We start from the raw sequence: 24690 nt of genomic DNA, 5'->3' as shown, positions 1-24690 counted from the left end.
AGAAAATTTGGCCTGTTCCTGGACCAAAAAGGCTTGTCTCCTGCTCAAGTGTCCACTCCAGTGGTGCTGGAGTTTTTGATGACACTTTTGGATGAGGGGCTTTCTCTCACATCCATCAAGTGCTATTTGTCTGCCATTTGTGCCAAATATCAGTTCGGGGGGAGGGTTTCCTTCTTCAAGGACCCCTTGGTGAAGGGGTTCCTTAAAGGTTGTGCTAACCTGTATCCTCCTGTGTCGGTACCGGCACCGGCTTGGAGTTTGGAGGCGGTACTGTCCGCCCTCCAATCCAAGCCCTTTGAACCGCTGGCCACAGCAGACCTGAGACTACTGACTTGGAAAACAGCTTTTCTTGTGGCCATCACCTCTGCCCGCCGTGCGGGCGAACTCTGTGCCTTACGGAGGGACCAGCTGTTTTTGAGGTTCCACAAGGACAAGGTAGTCCTCCGGACAGCCATTACTTTCTTGCCGAAGGTAGTATCGGCCTTTCACATGTGTCAGGACATTGTACTGCCTACCCTCGCATCCAATCCGACATCGGATGCGGAACGACGTCTGCACTCTCTTGATGTCAGGAGAGCACTGGCGTTTTATTTGGACAGAACTGCTGCCTCCAGTCGATCCGAGAGACTTTTCCAATGCTACTCGGAGCCGAAGAAGGGGTTGCCCGTGTCTGCGCAGAGGTTTTCCAAATGGGTGGCTGGTACCATCCACCTCTGCTATGAACTGCTGGGCAAGTCTCTCCCGGGCAGGGTCCGGTCCCATTCCACAAGGTCAATGTCGGCATCCTCTGCATTTCTGTCAGGGATTCCCCTGGAGGATGTCTGTAAGGCTGCTGTCTGGTCCCAGCCATTGACTTTTATAAAGCACTATAGGTTGGACACCAGAGCCATCCGAGACGCAGCTTTCGGGAGGGCTGTGTTGGTTTCAGGGTTGCATTGATTGCACTACTGATGGTTGTGTTTCGGCATTTATTTTCATAATGCCTTCTGTTTTCATTCTGAACCTGAGATACTGTCAAACCAAAATAGTACTACAGTTGTCGCTCCAGATTCTCAGCTTTGGGATTCATAGATTCGATTATTCACAAATCCCTAGCTGTGTGCGCTTGTACTCCTCCCTCTCTGCCCCTCCCAGCCTTTTTTTCTGTGAGTGAGGGAAACCACAAGGTTACGAGTTCAAGACCAGCAAAAGGGCCCAAGCTCAACTCAGGCTTGCATCCTTCCGAGGTCGCTAAAATGAGTACCCAGACAGTTGGGGACAAATTAGCTTACTTGCTAATTAGCTTACTTGCTGTTCACCGCTATGATCTTTGGAATAGCGGTATATAAATAAAACAAATTATTATTAATTATTATTACTCCTCCCTCTCTGCCCCTCCCAGGCTTTTTTTCCTGTGAGTGAGGGAAAAGCTGAGGATGGAGGGAACCGCCAGGATGGTGTGCACACATAGCTGGGGACTCGAGAGTAATTGAGCTCCCTGAGGCCTTGGGACTGAAAGAGGAAGCAGCCAGTGCACCCTCCTTCCTTTGCTCCCAAGGTTTGAGAGAGGTCCCCCGACCTCTCTCAAGCCTTGGGCCTGAAGGAGGGAGGAAGAGGCCAGCACACGCTCCCCTGCCCTTCCAGTGCCCTTTAGCCCCCATGAATCTGGAGGGAAGACTGTAATAGTAATTCTAAAGTAATATCCAGGGACCACTCTTCTTTCCTCTGCGATTTGTGGCTTATATTACAAGAAAACATGAAAATGTGTCAGTAGTACATCCAAAAAACCTTGCCGTTACCAGAATACCATATATACTTGACTATAAGTCAACCTCATGTATATGTTGAGGGTAAGTTTTGGGGTCAGAATTATGGATTTTGATATGTCCCGTGGACAAGTCAAGGGTAAAACTTAAGGCATATAGCAAAGTATCTAAAGGGTGAAGCAAAGCAAAACAATGTCAAAGAACTTATAAAATTCCAGCAGACATAACTCTTTGCGCTCACTCTTAAGACTGGATGGATGAGAGAGTAGAGGGGAGTCAGTGGTTCCAGGACAGATTATACTCTTGCTTTTCACCAGGGCATAGTTCCTTCTTTTAAATAAGAGTTCAGATACAGTACTTAAATTGACCTGTGGATAAGTCAATTCAGGTTTTTGGGGTCAATTTTTGACCTAAATTTCTAGACTTATACATGAGTAGTCAATGCACAGTGTATGCATTCAAATTCATTAAAATTCTCCTGGTGATTTTAATATTGTTTTGGAAGGGCTGAGGCAACAGGATATCAGTGACTGGTTCATTTGTTGGAATAAAGCTTTCCATATTTCCAAACATACAAACAGTTGCTCATAGAATCTTCTTTCTATTACCTGTGCATCACAGAGAAATATAAATGCATATTTTTTAAATTAGGAACACTTAATATTGCTGTGATATAATTGGCTTGTTTCTATATATGCAACTTGGCTTTACCTTCCTTGCAGTTGGCATCGAATCATGGCTATGTCTTGTTTTATGTTAAAAAAAGAAGAGTCCTCCTGAAATGCTTGGAATTCTTTTGTATTTAATCATTTGGAATAAATTATACTGGGCATAATTGTAATCTCATTTCAAATGTAATGCTGGAGAAGAGTTCTATGGATACATTGGACTGATAACAAGACAAATGAATGGCTTTTAAAACAAATCAAGCTTGAACTTTCTCATTAGAAACAAAGACTCCTTCTGCACTACAGAAATAATATCATTTGATACCACTTTAACTGCTATAGCTCAGTGCTGTGGAATTCTGGGAATTATACTTTGTTGTGGCATCAGAGCGGATCACTGGACTGCAAAAAAAATCAAAAGAAAAGAAAGAAAAGTAGTCCATATAGAGGGAACTGAAGGAAGCCTTTCTCTGATTAGTGGGAATATATATCCATATTTCATACGTATAGAAGAATGTTCTGAAGAATTCAGTCTCCCTCTTTTTTTTTGTTACTCTTGTTCTGTACACAAAATTGTTGCTAAGGTGTATTATAGTATAACTAATCCATGTGTTACTACTGAAAACAGATGGAGGGATTTTTATTGATTAATTGGCTGCATTTTAATTGATAAAAATGTAAATTCATTTTTCACATTACTGAAACGTTGAAAAAGGTGTCTTTTTGATATATTGAAGGAATAATAAAGTAGCATTTGTTAACTGAATTTTATTAATTTAATGATCACTCATTGTTGAAAGGAAAAGCCATCTTTCATTTGTCATCTCCATTCCTTTTTTCTTTCTCTTTTCTTCCCCCCCTTTTCTTCCTGCTTCCTCCCCACCTCACTTTCAGTAAAACAAAGGACAAAAACAAATAGTGTGGCTATAAATTGGATACCCTGCAGATCTTAACATTGGCCTTCATCAGTTTATCAATTAAAGCTTTAGTTGTCAGGTGATGAAACAAATTATTTATTATTTTGTTTGAGCTTCTGTCTTAAAAAATCCTTTCATCTAAAAAAGCACCCCCAGTACTTACAAATATCAGTTATAAGACAATTAATGATTTGATAGTGAAGATAATACTTTCATCAAATGTCATGTTACTGGTTGACCACTTCTGCAGTGAGACTTTCTCTTCCTTCCATCCTGCAGCCCTCCACATGACCTGAACATCTATCTGCTGTGAAGAGTTTTGCAACTCTTTGAAGCAAGTTTTGACACCCCCCCCCCCTTTGCAGGGGGGAAACTGTCATCCCTCTGGTTTCACTGGACATTGTTGGATTCCACAGCATAGTAACGGTTTCCTTCACCTTTATCAATTTAAATATGCAAGCATACGCTAACAAACTGGGGCCCTGATTGAATTCTGAACCACTCTAACGTATTCCTTATGTAGAGTTCAGGAAAAGAATTACACTATAGGTCTATTGAGAAATACACCCTGTTGAGTTCAGTGGGATTTATTTCCGGTTTTGTAGCCTTAGCACTGTGTTTCATTATTCAGAATTGTTGAGACAATCAAGCAACAACAACAACAACAATAATAAATCCCCAAAGGTTTTGGTTGTTTGTTGAAATCTAGGCAACTTTCATACATTTCTTCAACTTCATAGTATTTAGGTGCATATTCTTATACTATCCTTGCTTGTCTGTGGCCATTTTCATTTACAATGTTAAAAAAATAGAGATTTCCCTAAAGAAGCTGCTTGCCAAAGAGATGGTGCTGTGTACTTTGAATACAAATTTATCTATGTTCTGAGTAATTTTTCTTGTGATTGTCTCTACCCTAGAGAAGGATCTTTAATGAATTACATACAAATTGTGTAATTTAAGAAGTTAATTTGGTTTTCTGGTTACACAGGCCTAAAAACAGCCCTTGTAGAAAGAGATGATTTCTCATCAGGGACCAGCAGTAGAAGCACTAAATTGATCCATGGCGGAGTGAGATATCTTCAGAAGGCCATCATGAAGTTGGATTTTGACCAGGTAATTGTTTTATGAGGGTAACTGTGAAGGAAAAGTCTAACTGAACTCCTTCCTCCTGATCTAATTAAATTTATTCTCACATTCATGGTTTTTAATACACTCTGGGTTTTGAATGCATTTGTCAGTGGCTTGCTGCAAGTATTGGGCATAATGAAATATGAAAGATATAGTGGTAGTTAATATTTAAACTGTGATAAATTTTAAATCCTATAGTTTCCTTAACATTTCAAAATAGCACATGGTATATTTTAAAAAGACGTTCTTGTTGCTTGTCATAGAGTCTATGACATCCTGATAAGTGGAATATGAAGATAAGTGGAGAAAATCTCTCTGTGTATGTGTGTGTGTCAATTTGAAACATTATTTTAAAATATAAAAAAACCAGTAACAAGCTTTTAAAACTATGTACAGAAAATTCTGGTTTTTGTACTCATCTAAGTCTCTATCTCATAGTGCAATCAGAATGATTGCCTTTTTATTCATGGATTCGTTGGTAATACCTTTTCCCTATCAGGCTAGGCTTCTGAAGGCTAGATGTTTTTGACAGTCAGTGACAGCAGGTGATAGACATTGTCCAGTGCTTGTAGGGTTTACAGTTGATTCTATGCAAATATGTTGATTGGCTGTAATGTGCAGAGACAGAGTGTAATCCCAAGAGAGAGAAATAAGGTTCTTCTTCGTGGTCTCTGCGAATCATACAAATGGGTTTTACTGCGCCTGCGCAGTGCTGTTCGGAAACTTCTAGAATCACTGGGCAAAGTTTACTTTGCAACATATAGAAACTTTTTGGCGGTAACCCCGCCCACCCGTTATAAGGCCCCTGCCTTCCCGCTCTTTGCCCAGTTCCTTTTTTCCGCCGTGCTGGTTGCTGTTTGGAACTTCGCTCTTGCTAGCTTGTTTGGATCACTGGTTCTATTTGACTCGGACTGTTTTTCTGGACTTTGGCTTCTCTTCTTCCCCCGTGCTTTTTGACCTCGGACCGTGTACTTCGATTTGGATCTCGGATCTCGTTTTGGCTTGTCGACTTCGATAAAGGATGTCTCCTCCTTTCAAGAAATGCGACGTCTGTGGAGGAAAGGTTCCTGTACAAGACCCGCATTCCTCTTGCCTGCTGTGTCTCGGCCGAGACCACTACCCCAGGGCTTGCAGCCTCTGTAAGTCTATGTCTTCCCAAGCCCGGAAGAACCGGGAATCGCGGCTGACGTCCGCAATAGCCCAGGGCAAGATTCGGGAGGGGGATTCTCGCCCTGCCTCGGCCCCCTCGGCTTCTGCTGTGACTCCCTCTCTCCCGGCCCGTGATGGCCTGGCCAGCGCACCTCCCTCTACTTCGCTGGTGCTGTATTCGGGGGTTTCTGATGCCGCACCCCCTGTGGCCCGCGGCTCCACTAAGCCCAGTGCCACCTCCAAACCCACTAAGCACCCTCATAAATCAGGGTCATTGGGTTCTGCTGCCGCCTCTGCTCCACCTCGTGAAGAGGGAGCTCCCTCCGAGACATCGGGGTCATCCCAGCGAGCGGCCTCCGACCAGAGGTCCCATAAGGCGGCTTCGGCGACTTCTTCCAGCTCCAAGAAGGCCAAGGCTAAGTCGGGATCGTCGGACTATTCCAAGTCCTCCAAACCTGATGACTCCGTCTCGAGAAGGGCCGCCTCCGAACCCGATGCCTTGGGCCCGAAGGAGCCCGCCTCCGGGAAAAAAGATGGAGCCGGGCAGGTGGCTAGGATCTCGGAGTCACCGATCCTCTTCTTTCCCCCGGATGCACCTGCTCGCCCTAAGTCTGGCAAAAAGAGGCAATCATCGGCCCCGGTCTCAACATCTTCTTCTTCTGCTAAGAAGGCCAAGTCATCTAGTGGTCACCCAAGTTCTCAATCAGGGTCTCCATCCAAGAGACTGGCCGCACCCAAGGAGGCTGCTGGGTCCCGCAAGGCCCATCATCGAGAGCGTCCTCGTCCCGACTCCCCGGTGATGGTTGCTTCCCTCGCCACACCGTCTGTCGAGGTCCACTCTCCTGTAAGGGATCGTGACCGGGGGGCCGCCGTCCAATCATCTTCGGTTTAAGCTCCGTCGGCTTCGACAGCGCTCCCCTTTCTCCTCTCAGATGATGAGGACCCTTGTGACCTTCCAGTGAGGTCCCCTTCACCTGCTCCGCGTTCACCGGCTCGGGAGCTCGATGATGCTACATATTTCTACGACTCGGAAACTGACCAGTTCTTTTTGCCAGTTCCGAGAGAGGTCGCCTTGGCTAAGCCCACTTCGGTTCGGGACCGCGTTCGTGAGCAAGACCGTGCTCATGGCCAGGATCGACACCGACCCGAGGAGCGCACCGACCGACCAGGGCCGTCTTCAGCCACTTCCTTGCTGCCCGTGACCCGACCGACTGAACGCACCAGGCCTGTGGCTGCTGTTGAGCTGGTCTCTTCGGATTCGGAACCAGACCCCATCGGTTCTGATGACGCCTCGGGTGGAGAGGAGCTTGCTCGGGATTCCCTTCAATTCCTTCACCACCCAGAGATGGCCTCCCCAACGGATGATGTGAGGTCGTTTGCGGAACATGTTATTAAGATGTCCAGGGCTCTGGACATCGAGCTCTCATATCCTGAAGAGGAAGCCAAGGACCCGGTTGAGCGCAGGGTTCGCGGTCGAGTCCACGCGACACCCTCCGTGCCGTTCCTGCCGTCTCTAGATACTTTGGTCAAGCGCTCCTGGGATGCCCCTTCTTCACTCCTTGGCCCGCCACACAAGATCGAGTCCCTCTACAGGGTTTCGGCTCCGAACTCACCATGGCTGACCTCACACCCTCGCCAGAATTCGGCTATCGTCGAGGGCGCCCAGCAGGTCTCCACGCAATGTCAGGCGGCGTCACCAATGGACAAGGAGGCCAAGAAGATTGATGCCTTGGCTAGGAAAGCTTATGCAGCGGCTGCGTTGGCTGTGAAGGCAACCAACTACACTGCCTGTATGGGCGCCTATGTCCAAACCCTGATGGAGGGTATCTCCCCGATTGTGCCGGACGTCCCGGATGGGGTACAACGGACACTGACTGAAATCAGAGATGAGGCCCATTCCATTGGCGCCTGGCTCATCACGGCGTCCAGGAATGTCGTGGAGTGTTCGGGCAGGGCCATGGCAGCATCCCTCGCCCTAAGGAGGCACGCCTGGCTAAGGGGCTCGGACCTCAATTCTAGCGTCAGAGCCACCATTGAAGACATGCCCATCGATGACTCGGGCCTGTTCCATGCCGAGACGGACGATAGGCTTAATCGAAAGTTCAGGATGAAGGCGGCGGCGAGAAAACATGGTATGTCGGCCCCCGTTCCATCCCCTTTCCGCAAGCGATTTCGCCCTTGGCAACAGCAGCAAGGTCAATTCCATAGGTCCTCCTATCAGGACCGCCAGTTTCATCAGCAGGGCTCCCAGCACCAGAGGTACCCGTCCCAGTCCTCTTCATCTTCTGGCCGCCGTAATCAGTCTTCCCGGTACTGTAAAAACCGCCGGCAAGACCCCGATCAAGGCAAGAAGAGGGCATGAAAACTTCCCGCGCACTTCGCCTCTCCTCTGTGCTTTTTGGACATCCTTAGGCCCTTTGCCAACGTTTGGGCCTCTATTTCTTCCGACTCCTGGGTACTAGACATTGTCTGTAGGGGCTATTCCCTCGGGTTCGAAGAGCTCCCGCCCACCGGAGCTTTTATTTCCACCACCCCCTCGGACACCCTTCTCGACGAAGTGCGCGCTTTGCTTCTCAAAGGGGCAATCTCTCCGTTACGCCCCAAACACTGTTCCAGGGCATTCTTCTCCAGGTACTTCACGGTACCGAAGGCAGATGGCGGCATCAGACCCATTTTGGACTTAAGACATTTGAACCTCTTCCTCGAATACCGCCGGTTCCGGATGGTAACCTTGGCTTCTATTTTGCCTCTCCTATACCAGGGCCTGTGGTTTGCAACGGTCCACTTGAAGGACGCCTACTTCCACATTGGAATTCGGGAGTCCCACAGGAGATTCCTCGCCTTCGCCGTCGGCTCCACCGCGTACCACTACAACGTGCTTCCCTTTGGCCTTGCCACGGCTCCACGGGTCTTTACAAAGTGCATGGCTCCAGTGGTAGCATACCTCCACCAGAAAGGCTACAGGGTCTTCCCTTATCTGGACGACTGGCTGTTTGTCGCCGACTCACAACAGGACCTCCGAGAGACAATCTCGTTCGCCTTGCATCTGTTGGACTCTCTCGGACTGGTCGTCAACAAGGAGAAGTCTCACTTCACTCCAGCCAGGCAGGCCAAGTTCATCGGAGCCATCCTCGACTCCGAAAGATGCTCCGCCTTCCTTCCTACGGACCGCTTCCAGGCGTTAGTAGCATCACTGAAGCCTTGCATTTCCCACAGAAGGGTGAGGGCCAGAGACGTCCAAGTTGCTCTGGGACACATGGCGTCAACGACCTTCGTGACACCGTGGGCACGGCTTCGCCTGCGCCCGCTACAGTCCTGGTTCCTCTCAGTCTTCTCCCCGATGGAGGACCCTCCGTCAAAGTGGCTCACGGTACCGAGGCCGGTGGCCACTTCCCTAAGATGGTGGTTGGACGATCGCAACGTCTGTATCGGGATGCCCTTCCATCAGCCTCAACCTCAATTGACTCTGACAACCGATGCCTCTCTGGAAGGCTGGGGCGCCCATCTGCTCGACCTGGTTGTCAAGGACAAGTGGTCGGCCCAGGACAAACATCTCCACATCAATGCTTTAGAGATGCTCGCAGTCGAGAAGGCTCTGAGGGTATTCGAGCTCACTGTCACAGGCAAAGTGGTCCTCCTCAGGACGGACAATACTACCGTGATGTATTACATCAACAAGCAAGGAGGCACCAAGTCCAGGACTCTGCTCGAGATCACTCTTCGCATCTGGGACTGGTGCATCCAGAGACAGGTGCTCCTCCAGGCGATTCACCTCCCAGGAGAGGACAACGAGTTGGCAGATCGCCTAAGCAGATCCTCTTCGGTGTGCCACGAGTGGAGGCTCCGTCCGGAGACGGTCAGCGACCTGTTCAAGCGGTGGGGAACCCCCCGGATCGACCTCTTCGCGACCGAGTGGAACAGCCACTGTCCCCAGTTCTGCTCCAGAAGGCTAATAGACGGATCCCTCGGAGACGCGTTCGCCTTCCTTTGGACGGGAGAGCTGCTTTACACCTTTCCTCCCTTCCCTCTCATCACCAGGGTGGTGTCCAAGATGACAGCGGACCGTTCGCATGCGATCCTGATCACCCCGTGGTGGCCCAGACAGCCGTGGTTCGCATCCCTTCTCCACCTTTCCAGGAGATGCTTCCTCCGCCTTGACTTCCGTCCTGACCTGTTGTCGATCCAGGACGGCCAGATCTTGCACCCGGACATCGTGAACCTGCCGCTGGTGGCCTGGAAGATACAGCCCTAACCGCCCTGCCGGAGTCGGTGAGGACGGTGATCCTGGCTGCAAGGAAACCTTCTACTCAGCGGTCCTATGCCCTGAAATGGAAGCGGTTTAGCCTTTTCCTTGATCGAAAGGGCTTGTCTCCTGCTCAAGTGTCCACTCCAGTGGTGCTGGAATTTTTGATGGCGCTCTTGGATGAGGGGCTGTGCCTCGCATCCATCAAGTGCTATTTGTCTGCCATTTGTGCTAAGTACCAATTCGGGGGGAGGGCTTCCTTTTTTAGGGATCCCTTGGTGAAGGGGTTCCTTAAGGGATGTGCCAACTTGCATCCTCCTGTGTCGGTACCGGCGCCGGCTTGGAGCTTGGAGGCGGTACTGTCCGCACTCCAATCCAAGCCCTTTGAACCGATGGCCACGGCGGACTTGAGACTACTGACTTGGAAAACCGCCTTTCTTGTGGCCATCACTTCTGCCTGCTGTGCGGGCGAACTCTGTGCCTTGCGGAGGGACCAGCCCTTCCTGAGGTTTCACAAGGACAAGGTGGTCCTGCGGACAGACATTACTTTCTTGCCTAAGGTTGTGTCTGCTTTCCACATGTGCCAGGACATTGTGTTGCTGACACTCGCTTCCAATCCGACTTCGGATGCGGAGCGGAGCCTGCACTCTCTTGATGTCAGGAGAGCGCTGGCGTTTTACCTGGACAGAACTGCTGCCTCCAGTCGGTCCGAGAGACTTTTCCAATGCTACTCGGAACCGAAAAAGGGGTTGCCTGTGTCTGCGCAGAGGTTTTCCAAATGGGTGGCCGGTACCATCCACCTCTGCAGGGTTCGGTCCCACTCCAGAAGGGCAGTGTCAGCATCCTCTGCATTCCTATCGGGGAACAGTCTAAGATAAAACAGATAAAATATTAAAAATACAAAGTTTAAAAAACAATGAAACAATTCAAACAATTTTTATTGTTTTTATTGTTTTTATGCTGTATGTTATTTTAATGTTGTAAACTGCCCGGATTGGTTCGCCACAGGGCAGTATATAAATAAAAATTTATTATTATTATTATAACAATTAAAAGCAATTAAAACTCTTTTAAACAAAAACAAAACAACACCCATATCAATATGTGAAGGCCTGGTGGCATGAAAACGTTTTTATCTGCTGTCAAAAAGAAAGCAAAGATGGAACCATCTTGGCCTCTCTAGGGAGGGAGTTCCAGAGTTTGGGAGCAGCTACAGAGAAGGCCCTCTCTCTTGTTCCCACCAAACGCTCCTGAGAGGGTAGTGGGACAGAGAGAAGGGCCTCTCTGGTGATCTGGATATGATCTCAATACTCCAGTGGGCCCGTACGGGGAGATGCAGTCCTTCAAATAGCCTGGACCCAAGTGATATTGGCTAGCATTTACCATTAAGATATGTGCAATAAGGAGGTATCTTTCCACATTGAAGGAGATATCTAGCTACATTGAACTGGTAGCTGGGGCAGCTCTGCTATAGTTTAGGCTGAAGGTGACAGAACAGTTAAATGAGATGTCTCAGTTCCTTGGTTGAAGTGTGCTGTACAAATGCAAGGAAAAGTTTTCAATTCACAATAACCACACCTTGAATTAACCTCATTGGCTATGATACTCTCACTGAGTGGCATATATACTACACCTGGAAAGTTGCAGATGGAAGATTAGCATTGTCCTTGTGCAAGGATGATATATACAAATTTGTGATGTACTCCATTTTTTTTTTGTAATAAAAAAGCAGGAAACTAACCAGCAATCCAGACTGTCTGTTTTGTGTTAGTCCTTTTTCAAAGCAGTATTTTCTTGCAGCCTGAAGTTTCACTCTGATATTTCAACCAAATTGTATGTGATCTATAGTGTTAAAAAGGGTTGTTCGACTTGTACTAAAAAGAAGAGATTGGTCCAAACAGATGTTTTTAGTGACAGTTTACTCTTGAGAGGATCTTGCAAGAAGCCAAATAATTCTTGGACCTCATCCCACCCCCTTTGACATTCACCTAACATCTGACTAAATCTACTACATGTCTGTAAAATTGTTACTCCTTGGTGATGCCAGCTTCTTATTTCTAGAACCCAATCATCTGTGTAGAGGTCAGATTGCTCTGTCCCCCAAGGCAGGTTGCAGAAAATACTGAAGTTGGCTATCTTGGATGTACAAAGATCAGTTGTACAGCATGACCAAAAACAGCTCTCAGAACTGTGAAAAAGTATTAATTACACTTTGCTGCAGTTGTATGGAGTGACAACTCTTGGTTGATGATAGCTGGATTGTGGATGTGTTGGAGCTGGATCCTTTCAGGCACAGGACCAATACTTTAAATTGATTTTTTTACATCATTGTCGTCATTGTCATCATGATCATCATGATCATGTGGGATCTCATGGAGAATTATTGATCACTAACATTAACATTAGCAGGTACCGAGAATACCAACATAGTAGAATTTGTTCTATACAGTATTGACAAAGATATCCCAAATGTAGTTGTACTTTATCTAAACTTGGCAGATAAAAAGAACCCTTCGAATAATATAGCATTGGCTTGTTGAACTGTTGCTATTATTACACTTACTCAGGAGGCGTGTAGAGAGAATAGGTTCTTCTGGAACAAGATGGGAGATGAGACTGAGCTCAAATGTGCTAGGGGAACTGTTTCCTTCTGCAGCTGGCTTTGGCCAAGGACAGGTTGCTGTTTATCCAAGAGACATAGCCCCAATGCCAACACATCTGTTGAAATGCATACAATTTGATTTGAAGTCTTGGTAAGCAACAGAGGTAAGAGCAGTGCTTTTTTAGAAATGAGGGGGGCTTAGAGAAAGTGTAACATAAGGCAACTTAATTGCTAATTAAGGCCAGTACAGACTGGTGCAAAGCGCCACCCTCGGGCCGATGTTAGGGCTTGGGAGAGCAGAGCGTCCACATTCTCCCGAGCCCTACCACGCTGTCTAGGTTCCATTTTGGCATGCATGTTGACACAGCCGATGACGTGCTTTGTGCGCTGCATCCAAATGTTGCGGTATACAAGGGGTGTCACCACACCTCTCCAGGGTGTTAATGGCGCCTCTGTAGTGGCGCACAAGGGAGCCGTGTATCACAGCTCCCTTTTCATGGTGCATCATTCCCATGATGTGCAGTCATTGTGGCAACAATCTGTGGGAGAAAGGGGTGCTGCCTCGCCACCCCTTTCTTTCTGTCAGTATCCCCCCAAATTAATGCTCTTTCTCAGAAGGGACAATGCAAAGTGTAGTTTTAATGTTTATACAGAAATTCAGTGTCCCAAGTAATTTTGTGGGAAGGGGGAAGGAAATGTTCAGACCATTTTACTCTAATATTATAGCAGCTGCCTTAGTTATCTGTTGAGTTCCTGGCCCTACTCAAAGTCTCCCTTATCTGCAATTCCAAAGTATTCCAAACCAAAAACTTTTTTCATGGGTGGCTAAAATAGTGACACCTTTGCTTTCTGGTGGTTCATTGTGAACAAACATTGTTTTATGCATAAAATTATTTTAAATGTTGTATATAATTACCTTCAAGCTATGTGTATAAGGTGTATATTAAACATAAATGAAATTTTGTTTAGACTTAGGCCTAAAGCAGACAGGCAGCAAGGAGCAGTGTTGGGCTGCGATTGGGCCGGGAATGGGCTGCAATCGGCCTGGGACCGTGATGGCACAGCCCACTCTCCAAGCGGGCAGGTGCTGTGGTCCTAAGCCAACCACTGCCAGGAGCAGTTTTTTCTGCTCCTTTTTCTGGTGGCTTCGGGCTGTCTTTGGCAGTCGTACAGCAACTTCCAGCCACTTGGGTGTGTGTGTGTGTGTGTGTGTGTGTGTGTGCATCATCTGAACTCCACAATCCCAAAGCAACCAGAAGCTGCTTCTTCTGGCCTGTCTATTTTGGGCCTTAGACTCTTTAGATTATGTGTGGTATTTGTTTTATTATAAACTGATTTAGGAAGACTTAGTTTTGAAAAGTAGCATAAAAATCTCAACAATAAAAAAATTATTTAAAAATGTACAAAGTTCATTTTTTTAAAAAAAGGAGAACTTAGTGGCAAGGATGCTTTATTGCCTATGTAATGAAGAACATTAATTGAATCCAAAGAAAACATGACATTGCTTATTTTTTTCCTGCCTCAAGAATGAAGCATTACTAATTTTCAGTAGTGGTAATCATATGGTGCCACCTCAGCAGAAAATAGCATGGGTCACTTGAACTCCACATAATAAGAGACAAATGTGACTCTGAGACAGATTCCATACATTATGATGGACTGATTGTTTCAAGCAGGCTAGGTGTCTGCTTGTGCCTGATAGCATTTTGGATTTGTCTTAGCAGTGATCTGTAAATAGAACAAGTTCATCAAAAACTTCAGCAATAAGTGCATAAGACTGGATGCAGCAATGAAACTATGGGTGGACTGCTGTGCAGTCATGTTGTTACAGGATGTGATATTAGAATCCAGTTTGTGGAATTTCATAGACATTACTTGCATGAAACTGTTCATCTAGTGCAGTGGTTCCCAACCTGTGGGTCGGGACCCCTTTGGGGGTCGAATGACCCTTTCATGGGGGTCGCCTAAGACCATTGGAAAACACCTATTTAATTACAGTTATGAAGTAGCAACAAAAATAATTTCATGTGTTTGGGTCACCAGAACATGAGGAACTGTATTAAAGGGTCACGGCATTAGGAAGGTTGGGAACCACTGATCTAGTGTTTTAGTCTGTAGTATTTCCCATGCCAAACATCAGATGTGTTCAAGAGTTTAGAAAATTGTGTTTGCATAGTCCTACAATGGAAGCAAATTCAGTTCAATTTAGCACACATTTGAGGTATGCTATATTCAGAAGGGACAAGCTTGAAAATCTGATACCAAAGCAAGGCACACTACTTCAGTATAGCAAGTTTTAATACTTGGCATTGTTTGTAAAACATTCTTAAACTGAGGTGTATAGCATCTTAAAGAAATATGTAGACTGGTGTTTGAGACTCACACAGTCATTTACAGTTTAGAAAATACTGCAGTGTTTACAGATTTACTGTATACATCAGATTTTAGGATTATCTCCAATGCCAGATTACAATTCAAAGTATAAATATGGCAAATATGAAAATTTACATAACCCCTGACATTCTCAGTTGTTTGGGTTTTAACTCATTAGATAAGTTCAGTGAATTGTGAATTAGGTGAAACAGCATAGATAATAACAAAGCAGGTGGTAAAGTGAGTATAAATTTTCCTCAATTCAATCTGCAGCTCTGATATCCTTGGCACTATTATTTTCTTTTTAAGTAAAGCATCAACCAATTTGTCTTAGTTAATATTGCAAACACATAGTTCATACTCGGTTAATATTGTAGGCTCATTCCCACATTATTTGATATGGTGGAAAAGTGCATTTTTCGTTCAAGCCATATTCTTCTTTATTACAGCTCCAACTTTGCAGAAGGATCTTCTTGAAGATATTGTGTCTAGATTTGTAGCCTTATGCTGAAGTGTGTATAAAATGACAGTAGGAGAGTGTTCTCTGGTAGTATTGCTGAAAATGGTTTCTGTATTGTTTTGTAGTACAGAATGGTGAAAGAAGCTCTCCATGAACGTTCCAATTTGCTTGAAATTGCACCTCATCTGTCCTCTCCTCTGCCAATTATGCTTCCTGTTTACAAGTAAGTTGTCCAAGGTTTGTCGTACATTACCTTTATATAGGACTGTTACTACGTTTGCAAATGGGTGTCACTGGAAATTAAATTCACATTTTACTGTTTGACTGCTGTATGTGTTTCACAGATTTTATTGTTGATTTTTGGTGGTGAAAATGTTTTCATTGCCTCATGGAAGTGTGAAGTGTCAACTCCTTTAAATACAGATTCCAGGGGAGTAGCCATATTAGTTTGTCACAGTAGATGCACACAGAATCATGTTGTGCTGAAAACACTAACAGATATATTATAGTGGCACAAACCAATGCCATTACAGCACTGGCCTCATTCAGATGGATTTAGCTTTGGCGATGAGCTTCAGAGTTGTCTGTGGCTTCTATATGGATGCTGTGCACAACTGGTAATAAAACACTTAAGCACATGTAAAATTATTTTTAGAGATGATGTATAATTTCAAGATGTTATAGGAACATGTGTATCTCTCCTGCTTTCAAAATTATACTAATGTGTGCAGACAGGTTACACACATTTCCAGATGCTGTCTGTCTCCTTTGTGTGTCTGTGTTGTTTGCCTTCAAGTTATTTCTGACATCTGGCAACCTATCACAGGGTTTTCTTGGCAAATTTATTCAGAGAGAATTTGGCATTGCCATCCTCTGAGGCTGAGAGATTGTGACTCCAGAGTCATAGTCCAACACTCAAACCACTACACCATGCTGGCTTTCTCCTGGTAATATGCATCAGTAATTCCATCAGTCTGTCTGTTTATCGAGCTAGTCAGGCCAGTGCCTTGGTTAAAGATAGCCAGCAAGTTCAGAGCTGACATAAGGCTTCACATAACCAATGGTCCAATGCCAAGCCTTTTTCTTACTATGGAATACCACATTTCTTCTGCAGTAAGCATTGCAGATGTTGATTTACAGTTTCTGATTGTCTTTCATAGCCACAACCTGCTGTGAAAGTGAATTTTTCTGCAACAACATGGGGAATATTTGTGAATCAGGTTTCAATTTGAACAGTCTTGATTCACTATTCAAATCAGTGTAATATATTAATATAATATATAAAGTTTTATATTAATAACTTAGGCTTTATCTAATTCAATGCAAACACGAAATTGCTTTTTTAAAATAAAAAACTGCAGCATGTTTCTTCCCCTAACCCCACAAAGCCCCCCCTCCTCAAAACACCGAAACCAAAATTAATTTCTCAAAAATCAGCCAAGTGAGACTTGGGGGTATACTTATCAAATTTGCAGATAACACCAAATTAAGAGGAGTAGCAAATACCCCAGAGGACAGGATTAAAATTCAAAATTACCTGGAGAAACTCGAAAGCTGGGCCAAAGCTAACAAAATGAAATTCAATAAGGAGAAATGTAAGGTACTGCACTTAGGGCGGGAAAACAAAATGCATAGATGTAGGATGGGGGACACTTGGCTGAATGAAACTACGTGTGAAAGGGAACTAGGAGTCCAAGTAGACCATAAGTTGAACATGAGTCAACAGTGCGATGCAGCAGCTAAAAAGGCCAATGCGATTTTAGGCTGCATCAATAGAAGTATAGTATCTAGATCAAAAGAAGTAATAGTGCCACTCTATTCTGCTTTGGTCAGGCCCCACCTGGAATACTGTGTCCGGTTCTGGGCACCACAATTCAAAAAAGGCATTGAGAAACGAGCGTATCCAAAGGGGGGTGACTAAAATGGTGAAGGGTCTGGAAACCATGTCCTATGAGGTACGACTTAGGGAGCTGGTGATGTTTAGCTTGGAGAAAAGAAGGTTAAGAGGTGATATGATAGCCCTGTTTAAATATTTGAAGGGATGTCATATTGAGGAGGGAGCAAGCTTGTTTTCTGCTGCTCCAGAGAACAGGACCTGGAGCAATGGATGCAAGCTGCAGGAAAAGAGATTCCACCTCAACATTACGAGGAACTTCCTGGCAGTAAGGGCTGTTCGACAGTGGAACACACTCCCTCGGAGTGTGGTGGAGTCTCCTTCTTTGGAGGTCTTTAAGCAGAGGCTGGATGGCCATCTGTCAGGGATGCTTTGACTGAGAGTTCCTGCATGGCAGGGGATTGGACTGGATGGCCCTTGTGGTCTCTTCCAACTCCATGATTCTATGATTCTATGTGTTGACTCATTTTTATGGCCTGCTGGACGGGCTCTGGGAGGGGAGAAATGGCTCCTACCCTCTGGGCAGTTGTCCACCTGTGGCCTAAAGCCTACTTTCTTCCTCCCCACACTAATATTGTTGCTGTTGCCCAAAAGCTGACCTAGAGTTTTGGTTTTGGGGGGATGGGATTTGAGTGTTGCGGGGCTGCAGTGGAGAAGGGAGATCACTGACAAAAGCAGTCCAGTGGATGTACCCTTTTGGATTTAGACTAGAATTGTAGTAAAGATTCATGTATTGTGCAACATTTGCATTTTCTAGTACAAAATCCCACATGTAGAAAAGGTATGGACCTCAGCCAGTAGGAGAGCCATTTGAATACACTTTGATAGTCCAAGATTATTATCTAAGAACTTTGATTGCAAAAGTAAAGTGAGAATGATAGGATTCTTTTAAGAAGCAGAAATGCTGTGGTATCTTTGAAAACAACTTTTTGTGTTATGAAGACTTTAGCCAAAGTATTTCGGCCTAAAACATGGGACCTCCCTGCCCACAGGATTTGGAAGAGCTGTGCTGTGAGTTTCATTTTTGTTCAGAAAACATTATGAATAGATTTTTACTGTATAAGAGCCTTTACTTAGGATGAGTAGTGGCCAAAAAGGGTTAAATATGGTTAACTGAACAGCACACCAACTCTTCGCCACATTTTTCTCAAGACAACAATGGGAATAAGCCCCAGAAAACTCAGCTCAACTTACTTCTAAGTCAGATGGTAAATATTTTTGCCTGCTTCATTTCCAGTTGCAAACTAAATGATCTTCCAGAACACTCATATATAAAGTGGATCCTCAATATCCACGGGCTTGCCATCCGTGGATTTAAACATCTGCAGATGGCAAGCCCTGTTGCTTTCAATGGGCATTTGTGCATGTGGCTGTATTAGCAGCCATGCTCATATTGTACCCACCATCAAGGACGACAAGACTTAGAGTCCCATGTTTTTCCTTATTTGCTCACTTCTGCACACGTCAATTTGGGTTGCTTTTTTATGATTCACTCTCTTGACACCCCCCTCCCCCGCTGCCATGGCCCGATCTGGGGCAATTGCTCTGGATGGGAAAGAAGCAATTTATGCAGTGTGTTTCTTATGTAGTTTTCCTTTACATCCTTTGTTTCATGCCCCTAAATTTTACCTTTGACTTATCCACTGATCATAGTAAATTCCTTAATTTAGGGTTCCAAACCTGTCCTCATCTTATCCACAGGATCAACTTATACACAAGTATATTCAGTAATTAATATTTAACCTTTCAAAGTTATGGCAAATGTTTAGAAGCAGATGTATGTGTCTGAGTCTGATCTAAGATATGCAGAAAAATTGAGCCTTCTCCCCTACCACATTTTTGAACCCCTCTAGCTCTGATCGATAAAGATACTTGGTGCCTGTACTCTCCACTGTCTTAGGTCTAAAGTTTTAATGACTACATCATGCTGGTACAATGCTTATTTGGACTGGGAGTTTCCTGGTGTAGAACCCAGGGCTATAACTAGTGAGAACCAGTGTGGTGTAGTGCTTTGAACTCAGGACCACATCTCTTGAGATCAGAGTTCAATTCCCCACTCAACCATGGAAGCCCACTGGGTCAGTGTGGGCAAGTCACATACTCTCAGCTCCAGAAAACCTTGTGACTAGTTTGCCTTAGGGTTGCCATAGTCGGAAGTGACTTGAAGACACCTAAAGACAATAATATCCAGGGTTACAGTTTCAGTCACAAAGGGACTTTCTTCCCTATCTTGCCCCCTTTGCCACTGGCTGTGGCGGGGCGGGGTTTCCAGCCATCTGGATCTGGTTTTGGGGTTCAAGGCAAGCTGTATCAGGGAAAGGAAGGTGTTCCTGTCCTGGTATTACTGAAGCCCATCATTCAATCAGCAGAACATCACCATTGCATATTACCCTCCATTTTGATGGTGTGTATTACTCCATATCTTTTCAGGAATTGAAGGTGGCTAGCAATCAGGAGCATAAAGAACAATGAAGCCCGACTTAGCAGTAGACCAGCCTCATTTCAGCTCTGTAGTAACCTTGTGAGATAGGTTAGTCTGAAGCATCCTGGCTTGCAGGTCATTCACTGAGCTTTGTTAAAAAGCAGGAATAAGACCTGTGCTTTCCCACACATCAAAACACATGCAGGTTCATTTGACACTCCAGTAATAGGGTTGAAGTTTTTGTGACCCTTTGGAAAGCAGAATGTTCTTGACACTTGGGGTAGTGCATGTAAAAATTACAGCATTTGTTTTATTTCTCTGTATCTCTCTCTTTTAGATGGTGGCAGTTGCCGTACTATTGGGTGGGAATTAAACTCTATGACCTTGTAGCAGGAAGTCAGTGCCTGAAAAGTAGCTATGTGCTTAGTAAATCAAGAGCCCTGGAACTATTTCCTATGTTGCAGAAAGACAGACTTGTAGGTGCCATTGTCTACTATGATGGTAAGTTCTCTCTCTGTTAATAGGTTTAAAATGCAGACTGTTTTCCACACTTGCTTTTAATACAAGTAGTCCATCACATCTCTCTACCTCTGTTGTAGAGGTAGAGGTTGTTTGCCTGTAACCTTCTGACCCTGTTAATTTGCCCCTTCCTGGGTGTTCATTACCACAATGCCTCACTATCTGCACTGATTAGTAGGTGAACATTAACTAACAGTGGCAAAGAGATGGCTGAACTATAAACTATCTGCTCAGCTGTTTGCTACCAAGCAGCTGAACATTATAGTGGCTGAGGATTTCCACTGCCATTCCTGCTTTTCTTTCTTGTGCAACAGCAAACATGTCAACACAACTTTATGTGCTCCTCTTGATTTGGCATCTGTGCTTTGAATGCAAACAGGGTGGAGGTGCTACCCTTGTCCCCTTCCTCACATTTTCTCTTTCGCTCTTGCTGAAGTTATGGCTGTGGGGCCTGAGACTTTTTTTACCAGTCAGAGACAACTTGTTTTGGAAGCTGTAGCTAAGAAATCTGGTATTGTGTGGATACTAGCTTGCTTCAGTCATACAGAACTATAGTGTATGCTCGTCCCTCCACATTTGTGGCTTTGATTTTGCGGATATGATTATTCACAGTTTTTTTTAGTATGGTCAAATTTAATCAAAAGTCACACTGAAGGACCTAGAGATTCCTAGAGAGAATATTCCACTAGGCATTTGTAGCTCCTCCAGCCCAATTCTGTGGTCAGTGTCTGGCAGATGTTGACCACAGAGTTGCACTGGAGGAACTAGAGATTCCTAGAGAGGTGTTCTCTCCGGTAAAAATATAGTGTTTTTGTTACTTGAGTTTTTTCCACATTCACAGGGGTCCTGTGCCCCAACCCCAGTGAATGTGGAGGGATAAATGTACATTCTTCCAGTTTTCTTGATCTTGGCTGGTCGAAAGATGGTTCTTCATTGTCCACAGAGGAGTGTGTCAAATTAATGGACTAGAGAATTGTTTTGATCTTTCTAAAATCTCTGATTTTGTGCAACATTCATATATTATATGGTCATAACTCATTGTCCGCAGCATGTGGGCACCATTACAGATCTAATCTTGAGGTTCAGGACTTCTATGTCACCAAATGTCAGCTCAATCACAATGTTTTGTAGAGGAAGCAATTCAGTGTTCAGGGTCCAGTAATCAAATATTCAGTAACTTTGTTAAGTGCATATGACAGTCTAGTGATCTAGCCCTGTGATTCTAATGGGAAAAGGACAGTATCATTGGCGACTGCAATGTCTGCTAAGTAAATATGTGATATGTGTGGTGTTCTCTGTCTTGCTGTCTCATGACTCTTTGCCTTTGTACTTCCAGCTACTAGAGTCTACAGCCAACTCCATAGCTGTTCTGGAAAATGTGTCAGCTAAATAATTTTGATTAAGGGGTTATGGTTAGCCATCGTCTGGAAACCTTGCCCTATGAGGAACGACTCAGGGAGCTGGGGATGTTTAGCCTGGAGAAGAGAAGGTTAAGAGGTGATATGATAGCCCTATTTAAATACTTGAAGGGATGTCATATTGAGGAGGGAGCAAGCTTGTTTTCTGCTGCTCCAGAGACTAGGACCCGGAGCAATGGATGCAAGCTGCAGGAAAAGAGATTCCACCTCAACATTAGGAGGAATTTCCTGACAGTAAGGGCTGTTCGACAGTGGAACACACTTCCTCGGAGTGTAGTGGAGTCTCCCTCCTTGGAGGTCTTCAAACGGAGGCTGGATGGCCATCTGTCGGCGATGCTTTGATCTGGATTTCCTGCATGGCAGGGGGTTGGACTGGATGGCCCTTGTGGTCTCTTCCAACTCTATGATTCTATGATTCTATGTATCTCAAAAAGAGAATTCTTCAATAGCTTCTTTCACTAAACTTGGATGAGTCTCCAGGAGCATCCCATCTGCATTTTTGGGCACAAAATGAAATGTTACATGCATGTTGAATTGAAGGTGAACCTGCATACATTGTAATAAAGAAATGAGTAAAGGAGCCGACCAAAATGTGTTAAGAAATGGCAAGAAGCCATGAAATTCATTTTGATTTGTTGGAATGCAACTAGTTGCACAGTAGGATGTCCACTTAACTATTTTCTTATAGTTTCCTGCCATGCCTGCATACAAGGGCCAGCCTTCCCTATGAATTTCTTGTCCTGATGTTAGACCCATAAATGCTTTTTATTAGCTATTTTTTCAACAGTGGATAATTCATGGGGGCTATATAGTTTTTTTCTGTTGGGGTAGCATTTTTGTTTCTGTTTTTTTTTTTTTTTTTTAGATTTTTAAAAACCCCATGTAGCTAATAAGCCAGCTTTGGACTAGCAGAATGTCTCCCCAAGTGTTCATTAAAAAAAAAGCTACACAGACATTAAGCATCATTGCTGCTTGATGCTTCGCTTTGTACCCAAATCCCATTCTTCACGAATCTGGTGCTTCATTGCCAGCACCTTTGAGAAGGTTTCTAATGGCACATATTAAATGTGGGAGTGAGCTGTGATTTGGCAGCACAGTGAAACAGTTGTACAGTGTTTTTGTGTGTGTGTGTACTGAAATGCAAATCAAGCCAAACTGTGCTCATCATTGCTAAATTCATTGGAGTTCAGTAATCCTAAGTATGTATTGTATAACTGTGGCATGGCAACTGAATTCATGATAGTGGTTTTAAATGAGAAGTACTAGGTACTGTATTGCAACATTAATCTGTAATAACCAATGAGGTCTCTAATTGGACAAACCTCTCCTTTACTTCTCTGTTAGAACAAATTGGAGTTAAGGCGAAGCCTACCTCTCCTTCCCTAAGGTTCTGGCGTTTTATCATTCCCCCATTAATGGAATTAATAATAATAAAAAAGAAAGTCATAACATAAATTCAAACACAAACTCTTTTTTCAGCTAAAATCATTGGTGTCAAATCTCATTTTTTGTGAAAATCTGTAAAAAAAGAAAAGCAAAATATTCTGAAATATTTTTAAAAGTATGAGACTCCAAATCTGTAAAAACTCTGGTGCCATTGTATTTTCTTCTTGTGTAGTCACCTGGAGGCCTTGTAAGATGAGGATTGTGCCAATTGTGAAGAAGCAAAATCTATTTGAGAGTAGATTTTTAATCAAATAGTTGAAAGCTCGGTCCTACTGAATTCTGTTGAATTCTAGACACAGATGAAAAAGTGAGAAGAACTGAGATTCAAACATTTGAGTAGAGAAGCTGAAAAGTGAGATTGTTCAGGATATACTTGCTTGGTCATGTAAATGTATTTTCCTATATTGAATGAGGTGGCATGGCTCAGTGACAAGAAATGATGCTTTGCACAAAGATGATTCCAAGTTCAATCCCCAAAGGATCCCAAGTAAAAAGACCTCAAATAGTGGCTGAAATGATCCCAAACAGCTATCCTGGAGCTTTGCTCTGACTTCTGATAGATTGCCCACAAACAAAGATAGATTGCCCTGGTGAATGACTTACAGGGGAGAATCCAACTGTGTCTGGTTTTCCCAGACTTCTCAGAAGCTTTTCATACCATTGTCCATAGAATCTTTCTGGCTGCCTCCAAGTTGTGACTGGAAAGCATGATGTTACGGTAGCTCCTGTACTTTTGGAAGGAGTAACTCACTGGAGGAATGCAGTGGCTTAGTGATTAAGACACTGATTTTGACGATTTTAAGATCAGACGGTTGGCAGTTTGAGGCCTGAGTGCTGTGTGATGGGGTGAACTCTTGTCACTAGCCCCAGCTTCTGCCAACCTAGCAGTTCGAAAGCATGCAAATACAAGTAGATAGAAAGGTACCACTTTGATGGGAAGATAACAGTGTTTGGTGCAGTCATGTTGGTTACATGACCCCAGAGCAGTCCTCAGACAATGCAGGCTCTTTGGGTCCACCCCCTACAGTCGGTTACAACTAGACATTCATGTCAAGGGACTATCTTTACCTTTACTTTCTAACTCAATGATACTTGAAGATTTCTCTTCCACGGCACGACCAGTAGTCTTTGTGGTACATTAAGTTACCATCTCATTGCATCTTGGCCTGAAGTGCCGTCATTATGTGGGTGACATGCAGCTCTGTTTCTTTTTCCCCTTATTTGAAGTCTTTAGGAGCCTGTGGCCTAGCTGTATAGTTTTAGAATGGGTAACATTTTAGGTTGAACAGAGAAATCTGGTTTAAATAAACCAGGATTAAAGTATTGAAGCCTGAAGAGGGAACACTCATTCCTAGTTTCCTAAACCATGTGTTCCTTTTCCAGATTCCTGACTGTCCACAGGAGTGTGAATACTAACTGTAACCTAATGACTGAATGTTACAAATGGTCATATTCCCTTGAATTAGTCTGAATCTGGCATCCTACCCTTGTAATAATAATGATTAATTTTATTTCAAATAAAATATGGTGTTTCAAAAGTTACTGATGGGTAGCAGCTTTTTCCCCCCAAAGGACCACTTGGAGAGTGGAGGGTAAGGATATATTTTTATTTCCTGATGCTCTCCTCCCTCCCTTCAATGCAATCCAGTGGCTGATTCTGTTATCACAGATGGCACTCCAGGCTAATCATGAGTGTTTTCTCATGT

The 24690-nt window shown here is 44.3% G+C and overlaps 1 protein-coding gene and 1 non-coding gene across 4 annotated transcripts in view; both read left to right on the top strand.

The window, feature by feature from the left end:
- Positions 1-24690, top strand: part of GPD2 (glycerol-3-phosphate dehydrogenase 2) — a 136142-nt gene that overhangs the window by 48755 nt on the left and 62697 nt on the right. For all 3 annotated transcript variants that reach the window (XM_089519991.1, XM_089519992.1, XM_089519993.1), the window contains 3 exons: positions 4319-4443; positions 15411-15508; positions 19939-20102. In XM_089519991.1, coding sequence (XP_089376117.1) covers positions 4319-4443; positions 15411-15508; positions 19939-20102 — 387 coding nt within the window. The remainder of the gene's footprint in view (positions 1-4318; positions 4444-15410; positions 15509-19938; positions 20103-24690) is intronic.
- LOC149313849 (U6 spliceosomal RNA) lies at positions 11453-11564 on the top strand. Its single transcript, XR_016281209.1, has one exon. It is a non-coding gene; the product is annotated as a U6 spliceosomal RNA (small nuclear RNA).

The sequence above is a fragment of the Sceloporus occidentalis genome, unplaced genomic scaffold (genome assembly GCF_023333645.1).
Source record: "Sceloporus occidentalis isolate IW3139 unplaced genomic scaffold, rSceOcc1.0.p SCAF_4, whole genome shotgun sequence".
Classification (NCBI taxonomy): Eukaryota; Metazoa; Chordata; class Lepidosauria; order Squamata; family Phrynosomatidae; genus Sceloporus; species Sceloporus occidentalis.
The sequence above is the reverse complement of the archived record's forward strand: the minus strand, read 5'-3'. Positions and strand labels throughout refer to the sequence as shown.